At 41.4% G+C, this 14,311-nt stretch overlaps 1 protein-coding gene across 3 annotated transcripts in view; it reads right to left on the bottom strand.

Moving 5' to 3' along the window:
* Window positions 1-5,489, bottom strand: part of SVEP1 (sushi, von Willebrand factor type A, EGF and pentraxin domain containing 1) — a 193,181-nt gene extending 187,692 nt beyond the window's left edge. For all 3 annotated transcript variants that reach the window (XM_025888607.2, XM_073876569.1, XM_073876570.1), the window contains exon 1: window positions 4,834-5,489. In XM_025888607.2, the coding sequence (XP_025744392.2) occupies window positions 4,834-5,364 (531 nt within the window). In that variant the 5' untranslated portion in view covers window positions 5,365-5,489. The remainder of the gene's footprint in view (window positions 1-4,833) is intronic.
* Between the last annotated feature and the right edge of the window lie 8,822 nt (window positions 5,490-14,311).

The following is a 14,311-nucleotide window of genomic DNA, read 5'->3' as shown; positions in this document are numbered from 1 at the left end:
GTAATTAAGTTCAAGGTGCTAAATCTTCCTCCCATTCTATTGACTGTGTTTCTGGAAGGATCTGTGCTAACTACAGATTCACTGCTTCAGTCTTTGCACTCTGATGAGTGCTGCGGGATAATGTCTAAAAAGAAAAGATCTACACTGCAGTTTATCCATTGAAATAAAGTATGATACACTCCCCATCAAGCTGTACAATTCTGACACCAAATAAAAAAATAAAGCCCACTGTTATCTTTTTTGTTTAGTCAATCACATATGCTGAAAGCTAACAGCAAATTTCATGTTGGTAAAGGAAATTCTACCTCTTGAGATTTTAACATAAGAGGAGTAAGGTGTGTGGATTGTGAGGGGTAGTCATGGACTTGCAAGCACGTATCTGCGCCTATGTTACTGTGCCTTGTGTATTTGTCTGCCTGGGTTTGTGTCTGTGTATAGTGGTGTGGACATTCAGTTTCAAGTGGAAAAGGTTTGAAAAACTAATTTTTCTAGGGAAAGTAATTAACAACCTCAAAAATATCCCTGTGCTTTTCAATTTCCCAGCTCACAAACACAGTCTGTTCCAATAATACCATTCTGCACACACATGGGAATCTGATGAACTGTCTCATTTCCCTGATGAAATGTATTAAGTTTCATATCCAGACTCAAGCTACACAGCTTACAATCTTCAAACTAATTCTGCAATGAAACAGGCTTGCCTGATCCCCATGCAGAAACCCATATGCAAACTACCGTTAATGTCATTTTTAAACATCAGTCCTCTTCTATCAATTTTCTCCCAATACCATATTTTAATTACACCTAAGAATGCTCATCAGAGGTTTCAAAAAGTTACCATAAAGACACGTAAGTTTCCAGGTTAGCCAGGGACTAGGTCCAGCTGACCCTCTCCTGCACCTTCACATAATCCAAATGAGAAAAGAAAAATAAAATCAAAGGGAAGTTCAACAAACACCAACTTTTGAGAAGTCTCGCCTTGTTAGATTACAAATGGATCCAGACTGAAGAACAGCACGGGGAACCTTGCTGGCAATTTCACTTTCCAAGACAGGATGTAGTATTTGGAAGGAGAAAGCTGAAGACAGAGTAGGTCTTGAGGCGAGCAGCGAGTACTCGATTCATTACCCATTTAACTGTTTTGGATCAACGTACTTAGAGGCCCCAGGCAAACCTGGCCAATCCAAACAGAGGAACTGGTATATGGCAAGTTTTTCCCTGATGCAGCAGGGTTCTTCTCAGATGGAGTGGGTGGTGACATCAGTAATAAGGCCGGCCCTAGGACCTCATGAGCACTTGGAATGGGGGCCAACAGAGAACTGGATCTGCAAAACTGAACCCTGCCTGGTGAAACAGTTCAATAAAAGGGGGGGTATTTTAAGGAGTTACTTCATCTCCTAGAGGCAACTTTTCAAACTTCATAGGAAATGAAAAAAAAGCACAAATGAAAAGAAAAATAGATTCAATCAATTGATAAAATGATAGATGTTATCACCATGAAGAAATTCAGAAGGCAATTTAGAAACACTGAGAAAAACTACTTGCCTCATACTTAGCAGCAGGAGGGTCAATGCCATTAAGAAGCAAAGAGCAGGGTGCCTGGGTGGCTCAGTGGTTAAGCAACTGCCTTCAGCTCAGGTCATGATCCCGGAGTCCTTGGATCAAGTCCCACATCGGGCTCCCTGCTCAGCGGGGAGTCTGCTTCTCCCTCTGACCCTCTCCCCTCTCATGCTCTCACTCTCTCTCTCTCAAATAAATAAATATAATCTTAAAAAAATGCAAAGAGCATTTGCTAATCAATAAGAAAAAGAAGCACCCTCAAATAAAAAATGGATAATAATCCCAAAATATTTTAATGGATATTCAAAAAAGCAGAGCTATATATGGCAAATATATGAAAAAAGTGTTCGGCCTCACTAGGAAATGCAATTCAAAATAGGACTCTACTTTTCACATATAAAGTGGGGCGGGTTGGGGGGGTGTTCAAATGACACTAACCTATGTTGGCTGCATCCTAAGTACTGATCCAGACACTGCACATAGGAGTGCAATTTGGTGCTGATTTTCTGCAGGACAACTTGGTACATGTACCAAAGGCTTTAAAAAATGGGCATACTCTTTGATGCAGTAATAGGTGCCACTTTAGAAATTTGCATTGAGGAAATTATTAAAGATATGAAGAAAAATTTAGTCACACGGTCTTGTTTATAATAGCCTAAATATATAATAATGGGTATTTACATGATAAAATAAAGGCATATTCTACAGTGGAATACTATGTGACTGTGAAAAATGATAAAGTAAAGGTGTATTTCTTATTATGCAAAAAGAGTGAAAATATGGTGGAAAAGAAAGTCAAGTTAGAAAAGAGAATGTACAATATAATCCTTTTTTGGGCAAACACTGTTTATGCATGCACTAAAATATACCTATTATTTAAACAACTGCAAAAAGTCAAGAAAAGTGTATACCACAATACTACAGTGTATTTACAGGTAATTTATTTTCTATAAACCATTTATTATCAGTAAAATAAAATGTATTTAAAAAGAAAAAAATGAATCAAATAGACTTCCGCAAGAATCTAGATACAGAAGATATATTCAGAAAATCAACAGTGTTTCTGTACAGTAAGAATAACCGTTTACAATTGAATTTGAAAAGGTGCTATTGATGGTAGCAATACTGAATAGAATATAGTTAGATCTAAATTTGGAACTATATGCAGGACTTAATTACTAGAAATCTACAACTTTATTGAATGATATAAAAAGAACTGGTTATATATAGACATATTTTTGACTTAGGGGGGAACTATTATTATAAAATATAAGTAATCCACAATTTAATTTGATATTTTCTCTATTGAAATCAAAATCCTGGTTGCTTTCATTTGATATATGTGAAAATGAATTAAAAATTCATATTAAGTAATAAATACGTAAGAATTGATTTCAAAGGGATAAGAAAAAGGGAGAATTTGCACTGCCAGATATTTAAATATATTGTAAAGTTATAATTAAATCGCTTTTGCAAAGCTTAAAAATAATAAATAGATAAGACAAGTTAATAGAAAGTCAGAAGATCAAATACCCATAAGCATTGAGTGGATGATAAAAGTGGCATTCTATTAAATTGGAAAAGGATGGATAGCTTTCAAGAAAAATGATACAAGGACAACTTGGTAACTATTTACTAAAAAATAAAATAGGTATCTTCATCATACCATACACTAAAATAAGTTCCAGATGAATTACACTGTTAAATGGAAAACCATTTCTCCAATTTGGGAAATTAAAAGGCCATTCTAAGAATATAAGCAAATATGGGATCTTAAGGTCAATGTTTAATAGATTTGAATATATAAAAAGTTACATCATCTAACAACACTGCAATAAACAAAAGTAAAAGGCAGTGACCTGGAAAAACATTTGCAGCATATACAAATAGGAGTTACTAGCCTAACCATATAAAGAGCTTTTACAAATCATTAAGGAAAAAAAAACTAACATATACTGTCAGTGCAAAACAGGCAAAAATTATGACCAGGTAATTATCAAAGGAAAAATACAAATGCCCAATAAATGTACTGAAAAATATTCATCCTCAATACAACTAAAAATGTGAATTTGCTGAAATGATACCTCTATTCAACTATGAAATTGGCAAAGATATTTAAAATAATAGTACACGTTATTGGTGATCATATGGCAAACTTAACTGCTGTGATACTCTGCTGGTGGGAATGTAAATTTACATGACCCTCCAAGGGAGAATTGGACAATATGTATCAAGAAGCTTACAAATGTTCATATTCTTAAATCAGGAACCTCTTAGAAATTCTTCCTAAGGAAGTAATCAACAGGGTGCACAAATATTTGTGTTTACCATAACTTAGTTAATAAAAACCCTAAGTGTCCAATAACAGGTGCCAGATAAGTTAAATGACGGTGTATGTATTCAGTGGAATAGTATGCAGCTAACGTAGATATCTAATAGCTATATTAGATGTATAATATACTAGTGTAGATCATTTTTGATATAACAAATGAAAAACGCAGGCTACAAAACAGCAAAACACCACTTTGGTGAAAAGTATGCACAAATGTGCATACTGAGCGACTGTTCAACAACATGTAAACAGTGGTTTTTTAAGGGTGATGGGGTCATAGTCCCCCCCCCTTTTCCTCCGTTCTGTTTCATTCATTCCACAAATATTGGCATGCTGGTATGTGTCAGACATTTCTGTGTGTTCCAAATTTTCTTCAACTGAATATGTGTTACTTGGTAATCAGAAAAAGTTAAATTATGTAAAAGTCCATCCTCTAAAACGGACTTCCTCTTCTAGCTGCTAAAAATCCTATAACGGTCTCAGAGTAAAAACAGGAAACGCATGCAGTGAAATGCCTATCAAAAACATACAATAACACAAAAAGGAATTGATGAACTCTTCAGTTCGCTCTACGTCTTACCTTTAGAGACACTTCATAACACACACTGACTCACCTGTTCCAGCTCGGACACGGTCTGTCCCTACACGTGTGAACGTGAACTGCATCTTAAGGACCCCTTCCTAAGACGGCCCTCAAAGAAGACCCCTCTGAGGAGCCTGCCATCTCGCTAAGCAGTTAAGATCCATCACCCGCCGGGACCCTCTCAACAATAGGAAGGTAGGTATGACTCTGATTCTGTGCACTGGGACTTGACGTGGGCAGGCTGCGGCTTGCCCGAGGGTGAACCCCGGGTTGGAGGTGAGCGGGCAGCAAAGGATGGGCAGGGCCGGGGTGGGGGCTGGGGGGCGAGGGCAGGAGCCGGGAGGGGCGGGCGCCTTACCGCGGCTTGCTGGAAGGCGCCCTTGGTGTAGGTGCCGCCGCCGCGGTAGGTGATGGCCGGGATCTCGCGGCTGAGCAGCGCGCACTTGTGCTGGTGCGCGCGGCGATGGGAGATGTAATCGACGCGCGGCACCACGTTGTTCTTGGACGAGAAGGTCACGATGGCCACGCGCGTGGCCGTGGGCACCACGGGGAAGTCGGACAGCAGCTTGCGGACGAACTTGAGCTCGCTGAGGAAGTTGGCTTGGCCCACGCTGGACGACTCGTCCACCAGGAAGACAAGCTCCAGGCGCTCGCTGAGCTCCCGCAGCCGCCGCACGCGCCGCCGGAACGCCTGGCCCAGCCGCTCCACTTTGCTCTCCGCCGCGTCCTCGCTCGGCGCGGGCTGCGCGGGCAGCCGCCCCGGGGCTCCGGGCGCGGCCTCGGGGAAGAGGCGGAAGCTGAAATTGCGCGACGGGGACATCTGCTGAAAGGTCGCCCAGCCCGAAACGAGCGCCAGACCCCAGCAACAAAAGGCCAGGCGCGGCCACATCGCGCTGGAGACGGAGCGGCCGGCCCGGAGCGCAGGCGTCGGCCCCGGCGCGGAGAGACGCTCGGCCGCCCGGCTCGCGGAGGGGCGTGCGCGGCGCGGGCGCGGGGCTGCGGTCGGAGCCTCGGCGCCCTCCTATCCCAGCTTGGGGACACGAGCGGACTCCCGCCGCTCCGGGGCTCGCAGGGAACGGCGCGCGCTCTCTACCCCTCGCGCTCTTGCCTGTTTTCTTCCCTCTCTCCTCCTCCCTTTCTCCCCGAAGCCTATAAAATGTTTGAAGGAAAGGGGGCAGTCAAGAAAAATCTCCCGCGTCCCTCCTTCTCCCTCTCTTCCTCCTCTCTCTTTCTTCCTCCTCTCTCTGTCTCTCCCGCTCCCCTCTCCTCTCTCCTTCCTCTATCTCTGCCTCTATCTCTCTCCTCCCCCTCTCATTCTCCTCCCGGGATCAGGCCAAAGACTCGGAGATTCCATGACACCAGAACCCCGCGTCTGTCAGGCTGTCAACATTCCCGCAGCAAGCGCACCAGCGCCGAAGCCCTGATTGATCCCATATGTCTGGCAGGAGCTGCAGAGGAATTCACTGGAGATGGATCCAGATACCGAGAGTGCCACAGTAATTGGAAACACTTTGTAGAGGAAAACACACACGGACTGGCCAGAGAGTTGAAAGCATCCTTTGAAAACTGCTTGCTCACCTTTTGTGTCTTTTTCCCCCCTCCGGTGCCCCCACAACCCTCACCAAATAGATGTTTATTTGACTTTCCTGGTGGGGATTTCTGATCAGTGGTGTGTGTGTGTGTGTGTGTGTGTGTGTGTGTGTGTGTGTGTGTGTGTTGTAGACTCTTCAGGGCCCCCTCAGACCACACCATGTAGGGATTGCATCTATCCCTATGCATCGCAGGGGGATGATTTGTCCTGCTACTTCATCCATGCATTTATTTATTCACTCGTTTGTTCAGTCCTTCATTCATTCAACAAATATCTCTGAGCACCTATTATGTGCAAGGACACCAGGAATATAATGAGGGACAAAAATTGCCATGGATCTTGTCCTCAGGGAACTTACAGAGTAACAAGTGAGGTGACCATTAGCCAGATATTCCACAAATGATATATATAATTACAGCCCTCAATGCTAAGTTCTATGAAGGAGATCTTAGGTAGACAGACTTGACCTTGAAGAGGTCAGGGAAACCTTCTCTAAGAACGTTTGTGTTGGAATCTGAAGAATGAGTAGGGGTCCTTTATCCCAAGTCCCCTCTCATGTGTTTGTGTCTGTTTCAAAAGGCAAGACCCATACAGGTGTATTTCCTTGACGTTGAGTGGTACCTGGCACATAGCTACTGTGAAACACAAGTTGCCACCTGGGTGTTGTTTTTCCAAAGCAAGATCCCAAAAGTAAAAGCACACTTTGCATTAGAGGCAGGGACCTCGGTTAAACTATTCCAGCTAGGAGTCAGGAGTCTTGTGTAGAAACGGCCCTGCAGTTACTAAACCACCTAAACTAAGTTACTTCCAATCCTTGGCATCAGTTTCTGCATCTATTTCACGATGGAATTCAATGATCTTCAAGTTTCCTCTATCTCTAGTATCAGATGATTTAATTCCATCTATATTTAATGGAATTCCTTCACTGAGCGATATCACAGTGTATTGGTTGAAATGTTAGAGTTCTGGAATCAGTTTGCCTGGGATGAAATCTCGGCTCTGCCATTCACTAATTGTATGACCCTGACATCAGTTTGCTTATCTGTAAAATGGAGTAATAGTAATAGTCTGGTAGGGTGACTGTGAGGACTTAATCACAGAAACCTAAAGTTCTTGTAAAAGGGCCTAGAATATAATGTGTCTTCTATAAATGCTGATTCTATCATCACCACCTTCAATCATGAATGTTCTTCAAACTCTTATTTTTCTACAATATTTATTGACCACCTATCACGTGCCAGAGTGTTAGATCCTGAGGTTTTCAAGTTGACTAAGACTCAGTTCAAAGGATATCAGAAGAGAAGTTCAAAGGATATCAGAAGAGAATATATCCAGAAGTTCAAAGGATATCAGAAGAGAATATAATTTGCAAACATTTACAAAGCAGTAAGATGACCGTAGGAATGGAGAAGGGGGAACAAGGAGAAAGGTCTAAATCCTCCTGGGGAATGAGCAAGACCTTGTTTGAGCTGAGACTTTAAAAAAAGAGAGAGTTTTTCCAAATTTTATCTACTCTGTGTTATTTCAAACACATCATTAAGAGCTAACATTTCAGGACTTGAATGTGCCAGGCACCATGGCAACTACGATGTGTACTAGCTCATGTGTATTCCACAAAACTCCAGGGAGGTAGACAATTGCTCTAGGACTCTTTGGTTGCAAGCAATAGGCACCCAACTTCTCCTCATTTAAACAAAAGGGGACTTCTTGGCTCACATAACTAAACTGGGGAAAGGGCAGGGGTGGAGCTGGTCTCAGAACGTCTTGGAAAGGAAATCAAGGACTACCTAGATCTTCCATTTTTCTCTCCCTTATGCTTCTCTTTGCATGTTAGATTTGGTCTCTACCTTCAGATTTATGATCCGAGAAGGAAAGACTCTTCTCCTTAAGTTTAAAAAGTTACCAAACAACACCCACCATGACCTTAAAGAAGGACTCCACTAGAGCAGGCATGGGTTATATGCCCATCCCTTAGCCCACTTTGTGACTGAGGGGATGGGCCATCATAATTGTTCTAACTGAGCTCATATGCTCACTGTGGCAGAGACTCCTAATCACCTACCCACCATATCTGGTCTCACCTCCTTCAAGTAATAGAGCTCCAGAGTATATGGTGTTGAAATAAAGACTACATATCCCAGCTACCCTTGCAGCTGGATGTGGCCATATGACTAGGTTCTAGATATATATATATATGGTTTTGTGTGGCAGTTTCCAGAAGATCTCTTTAAAAGATAGCTGTTATCTTTTATCTGTTGTCTCTTCCTTTCACCCCCTAATCCATCTTTCTACCTGGAACATGATTACGGCAGCAGAACTCTAGTAGCCATCTTGGACCATGAGAATAATGGTCGCATTCTAGCAATGGGTGAGGAACAAGCTGGAAGGAGCCTGACTTCCTGCAGACTTGGTAGAGCAGAACCACCATACTCATCTCAGATTTCCCATCTACCCACTTTGATATTGACTTTTCTCTCACATTCAGCTAAACTTGATCCTGACTAATAAACCCAAACCTGTAGCCAGAGGCTTTCAATACATTCTTTGCTTTACCTGAGTGCTGTGACAGAAAAAAGGAGAACATAAGGAATTGTTCAAGGGCTCCTAAAGTTGTCCCCAAAGGTGACACACATCACTTCTGCTCCATTTCACTGGCCAAAGAAAGTTATATGGCCATCTCTAATTCCAAAGGGAATAGGGAGATACACTCCTACCATACTCCCAGGAAGCAGAAAGCTAGAAATATTTGATAAATAGAACAAATAATTATCAAATGGAGTCACATGACAATGAGAAGACAATTGAGTTCACAATGCAAAGTAGGGGGAGGGGGATAAAAAAAGCAAAGGAATGATAAAAGCCTGGAAAGCTTAGCCAACCCGAAAATTTAGGAGGTTCCTACAGGAGAGAGTTATAAATCAGTTTCTGCAAGGGGTTTCTGATCTTTAGTTTGGGACAGTAAATTTACCTGATGCCTGCTATATTTACATATAACCATGGTCAATTATGTAACAGTGCCCAATTCTAACAGGGGTTTTAATTAAGCACCCGCGGGGATTAGGTTATAGTCTTCTTTTCTACCTTTTTCATCCCAGCCCATCTTGGAATCCTTGTCTTTCTTTGCATTAAAAAACACTGGATTAAATCAAAATATAGTTACTAAAATATTTTTAAAAACTAAATGTGTCATAGGGGCACCTGAGTGGGTCAGTCAGTTAAGTGTCTGACTCTTGATTTCAGCTCAGGTTGTGATCTCAGGGTCATGAGATCAGCCCCATGTGGGGCTCTGTGCTGGGAGTGGACCCTGCTTATGATCCTCTTCCCCCCTCTCTGCCCCTCCCCCCCCGCTGCTCATGCACACATGCACTCTCTCTCTCTCTCTCAAAAAAGAAAAAGAAAAACAACAAAAACTTAATGTCATATAGTAATACACGTACTTCTTCATGATCACATTAGATAAAATCATCAACTGTTCCAGTAAATACCTTATTTTCAAAGCAGTGATGAAGGCTTTTTGAGGTATTTGGCATGGGTCTAGGCACATTTAAAGCTCCCGGATAATTCCGACACATGCCCTCAGGGGGAGTGCATAAGCCAATATGTCATCGTGTACTTGCAATGGGCTAACAGTCAGGACTACGGTCATCATCCTCATGGTAAGAGAGTGAGGACATAGAGAACATTACTAAGACTGCAGCACCAATCTCAGCACTAGTCTGCAGAGCTATCTAGTGTATTGTACTCTCTAGTCTAAAGGTTCTTAATGGGGGTTGACTTTGCAGGGAACATTGGGCAAAATTTGGAAATATTCGGGGGGAGAGCAGTGTTACTAGTATCTACTGCACAGGCCAGAAATGCAACCAAACATCCTAGAATTCACCGGAGAGCCCCCACAACAAAGAATCATCTAGACCAACATGTCCATAGCACCAAGGCTCAGAAACCCTGGCTTACCCCACAATAAATGACAGACACAGAAAATGATAAAGTTTCACGATACCCAAAAACTAAGACTGAGAAGCAACCAAAAGGCACTGAAGTGGGAACTAGAACTAAACTGAGGGGAAAAAATTAGCCTGGCTTCATTCCATGAAATAAAGACTTCCATGAAAAAAAAAATCGTGTTGATACAGTCGGGGGGATGCATTATATTTTTCTCACCACCTGTGTGCTGACTCAAGAGTATCACAGTTTGATCAACCAAAGACTGAATTTCCATCCCTGTCTATCTACTGAGACCTGTGCTAGTGGACACCCACCCTCCACTCCACCCTACAGGGCAACCATCTTTCCATGTTGAAGCAGGTGCTGTAAAAAGATAGGACAAGTGTATTTGGGGAAACAGTGGGGGACCAAGGAAGAGAGCAGAGTCATGCTGGCAAAGATCCTTTTGAGACATCAGGAATTAAGTCAGGTAAATGGAAGTAGAGCAGGAAATTTTTTTGGATTCCACGTATGCTGGGAATGGTGTCATGTTTTAAAATCTGTAACACAGTGTTAGCTAATCACGGGACAGGCAGTAATGACGAGTAAAATGCCCCCTTGTGACTGCATTCTATAAGAGTATCTTTCTGTTATAAGTTTAACAAAGATAGATAGTCTCCCACATACAGAGGCTGGAAAAGTAAACTACCCTGTATGTTTCTTTAAGTAGAATTACCTGAAGATGGAGTTTAGGATAGAAAAACCCTAGCAGTAGACATTGCAAACAATTAAAAAGCCATATGTGTAAGTAAATGTTGCAAATCTAGTTATAATACTATATACAGATTGAAAAAATTTTAAATGCACATTTTTTATGCGTTTTATCTCATTTAATCCTGCCATAAATCCTGAAATAAATATCATGGTCACTCCATTTTTGTATCTGAAGTAATAGAACTTATAAAGGTGCCCTCACAGAATCTAGAAATATAAATGGTTTATTGCATTACCTTTTGATGCATGACATGTTCAACGTACTATGCTTTGGCAGCCATGTAATCTTGCAGTGAGGTGGCACATTAAGCTATCATTTGTGTCAATCTCTGCATTCCTATCTATGATTTCTGCCCTCAGATAAGTTAGTATATGATTTCCACAGGATAAACCTGAGCCTTTAACAAACCCCAGAGGAAGGAATCAAAGGAGTTCTGATCTGGCAGTCACCTCCATACAACCCCATCAGCCAATCCAGTTCTGGAAATTATCCAACGAGTCCCTTGGGGTGGTGTGCCAGCCTGTTGGAACCGCTCCAGGTATCCCACCCCAAGTCTGTCATATGCAGGCACTAACAGGTCATTTGACATGATGAAATTCATATCTTCAGACATGTTGCTTCAAAGAAAATGGCCCCAAGACATGCGCTTTGCACAGGTCACATCACACCATCACCTTTGCCTCGTGTTTGGGTGGTTAAAGTCCAGTGGAAGTTGTCTCCTGACCCAACACAGTATCTACTATTTGTTGGCCTCCTTGGTCAAATGAAAAGTAGAGTGGTCTCAAACAACCTTGGGAAAAGCAGATGTTCTTATCCAGGAGACCCGAGCACCAGGAGCACATTTCCAAACAACTGGGGTTATCCTTGGCTAAATTTTGCAGGATTTGCATCTTGAACTGGCGAAAGGCACATGTGTTGAGAATTTTACACGTGGTACTGCCAGGCACCCCAAGCTTCTAGAATGTTCTGTAGGCTTTTTTCAGGCTGGCCATTATGTTCACAGTGACCATTTCCTTTACTTCTTCCGAAACAGTCATCCACAAAGGAGTGTGCCCCACACATTGCCTGTATCCTTCAACTTGTGAACCAGCTTTCCAAAGGTGCACAGGAGATATTATTTCTTCCAGAAGGACATGCATGGAAGGACTCTTTAGATCCACTGATAGGAGCAGCCCTGTGTCCACTCAAATGTAGCAGCTTAATATGTTCATCCTTCATCATCTTCAATCTGTAAAAAATAAAGTAGTACCGTCTGTGTTTCCAGATATTACACACAAGGTCAAGGCTTGAACCAAACTCTGTGATTTCCAGCATAATTCTAGAGGTTGCTCTGCTGATAACAAATAATAATGACGGTAGAAGTCTTAAAAAGACACGTTCTTTTTTATCTCTTTTCCTTCTCCTACCAGTGCATGAAATACAAAAGGATCAGTAAAGATAACTAATTTCCTATTGACAAAGCATACCACCACCACTCTCATTTGGAGGCAGCTCTAACTATGGTTACTTTATAAATTTTATTTTTTAAGATTATCATGCAGTAAAATTGACTTCGTGTGTGTAGTTTCATGGATTCAGACACCTATAACAGATTCATGTAACTACAACCACAATTAGTATACAGCACGGGTCCATTCACTCCTAAAAACTCCCCCTGCAGTTATGCCCTCTCCTCACGCCTCCTCCCAGGCAACCCACTTATCTGTTCTACAATACTATGGTTTTGTCTTTTTGAGGATCATAGTAATGAATCATACAGTATGTATTTTTTGGAGACTTTTTTGGGTTTTTTTTACTTAGCATAATAACTTGAGATTCTTCTGAGTTTGTGTACAGGTTTTTGTGTAAACTTAAGATTTCATTTATTTAGGCTAAATACCCAAGGATGGGATTACTAGATCATATGGCAAAAGTATATGTAATTTATAAGAAATTGCCCAAATGTTTTCAGAGTGGTACAGGTACCAATTCTAATTCATGATAGAAATAAAAATGTGTGAGAGTTCTAACGGCTATGCATCCCATCCAACATTTGGTATTGTGTGTGTTGGAGGGGGGGTTCTGTATTATATATACAACACCATTCAAATATGTATGTAGTGGTATCTCATCATGGTTTTAATTTGCATTTCCAAATAGTTAGTGATGTCGAACATCTTACTCTTTCTTCATTCCTGAAATTGTGGGTTTCCTGCTGTCTGAAGAACTGTTATAAATTTTTGTAGAGCAGATTTGCCAGCACAAATCCCCTCAGTTATCTTTCATCTGAAAATGTGTTTATTTCACCCTACTTCCTAAAGGCTATCTTGCTGAAGATGTATACTATGTCTACAGATACGGATACAGATTATATAAAGATCTATAAATATATGTAGGTAGATCAATAGATATAGATATAGTTACATATATAATTATAAATTATGTGTAACTGTAGATTGATAGTCCTCCCCCTTTCTCTATTGCCTTGAGCCTACTATTGGGCCCAGTTAGCACATCCTCTATTTGCTGGAATAATCTATTTTTCCATTTGTTTCAAGAGTGTTTATAATTCTTCTGACACGTGTATGATATCTCCTTTAAAGTCTTTGTGATGTAATTCCAATTATATAATCATAATACTGCCATCTTTCCCATGCAAGTTGTGATTTCTTTTTTTATATGGTGAGTAATTTTTAATTGTATCCTAAATATTTTAAATATGTGATGCGATTCGGGATCTTGTTTAAATCCCTTAGAAAGTGTGGATGTTTTCATTTTAAATTTTTTATTGCTATGTAAATACCACACATTACATCATTAGTTTTGGATGTAGTGTTCCATGATTCATTGTTTGTGCATAACACCCAGTGCTCCACGCAGACCGTGCCCTCTTTAATACCCATTACCAGGCTAACCCATCCCCCCCAAGGCCCCTCCCCTCTAGAACCCTCAGGTAGTTTTTCAGAGTCCATCCTCTCTTATGGTTACTCTCCCCCTCTGATTTCCCCTTCATTCTTCCCGTCCTGATATCTTATTTTTTTTTCTAAACATATATTGCATTATTTGCTTCAGAGGTACAGATCTGTGATTCAACGGCCTCGAACAATTCACAGCACTCGCCATAGCACATACCCTCCCCAATTTCTATCACCCAGCCACCCCATCCCTCCCACCCCCCCCACCACTCCAGCAACCCTCAGTTTGTTTCCTGAGATTAAGAATTCCTCATATCAGTGAGGTCATATGATACATGTCTTTCTCTGATTGACTTATTTCTCTCAGCATAACGCCCTCCAGTTCCATCTACGTCATTGCAAATGGCAAGATCTCATTCTTTTTGATGGCGGCATAATATTCCATTGGGTATATATACCACTTCTTCTTTATCCATTCATCTGTCGATGGACATCTTGGCTCTTTCCACAGTTTGGCTATTGTGGGCATTGCTGCTATAAACATTGGGGTGCATGTACCCCTTCGGATCCCTACATTTGTATCTTTGTGGTAAATACCCAGTAGTGCAATGGCCGGATCGTATGGTAGCTCTATTTTCAACTGTTTGAGGAA

The sequence above is a fragment of the Callorhinus ursinus genome, unplaced genomic scaffold (genome assembly GCF_003265705.2).
Source record: "Callorhinus ursinus isolate GAN/ISIS: 27379988/994484 unplaced genomic scaffold, GSC_fseal_2.0 scaffold24, whole genome shotgun sequence".
Lineage (NCBI taxonomy): Eukaryota > Metazoa > Chordata > Mammalia > Carnivora > Otariidae > Callorhinus > Callorhinus ursinus.
The sequence above is the reverse complement of the archived record's forward strand: the minus strand, read 5'-3'. Positions and strand labels throughout refer to the sequence as shown.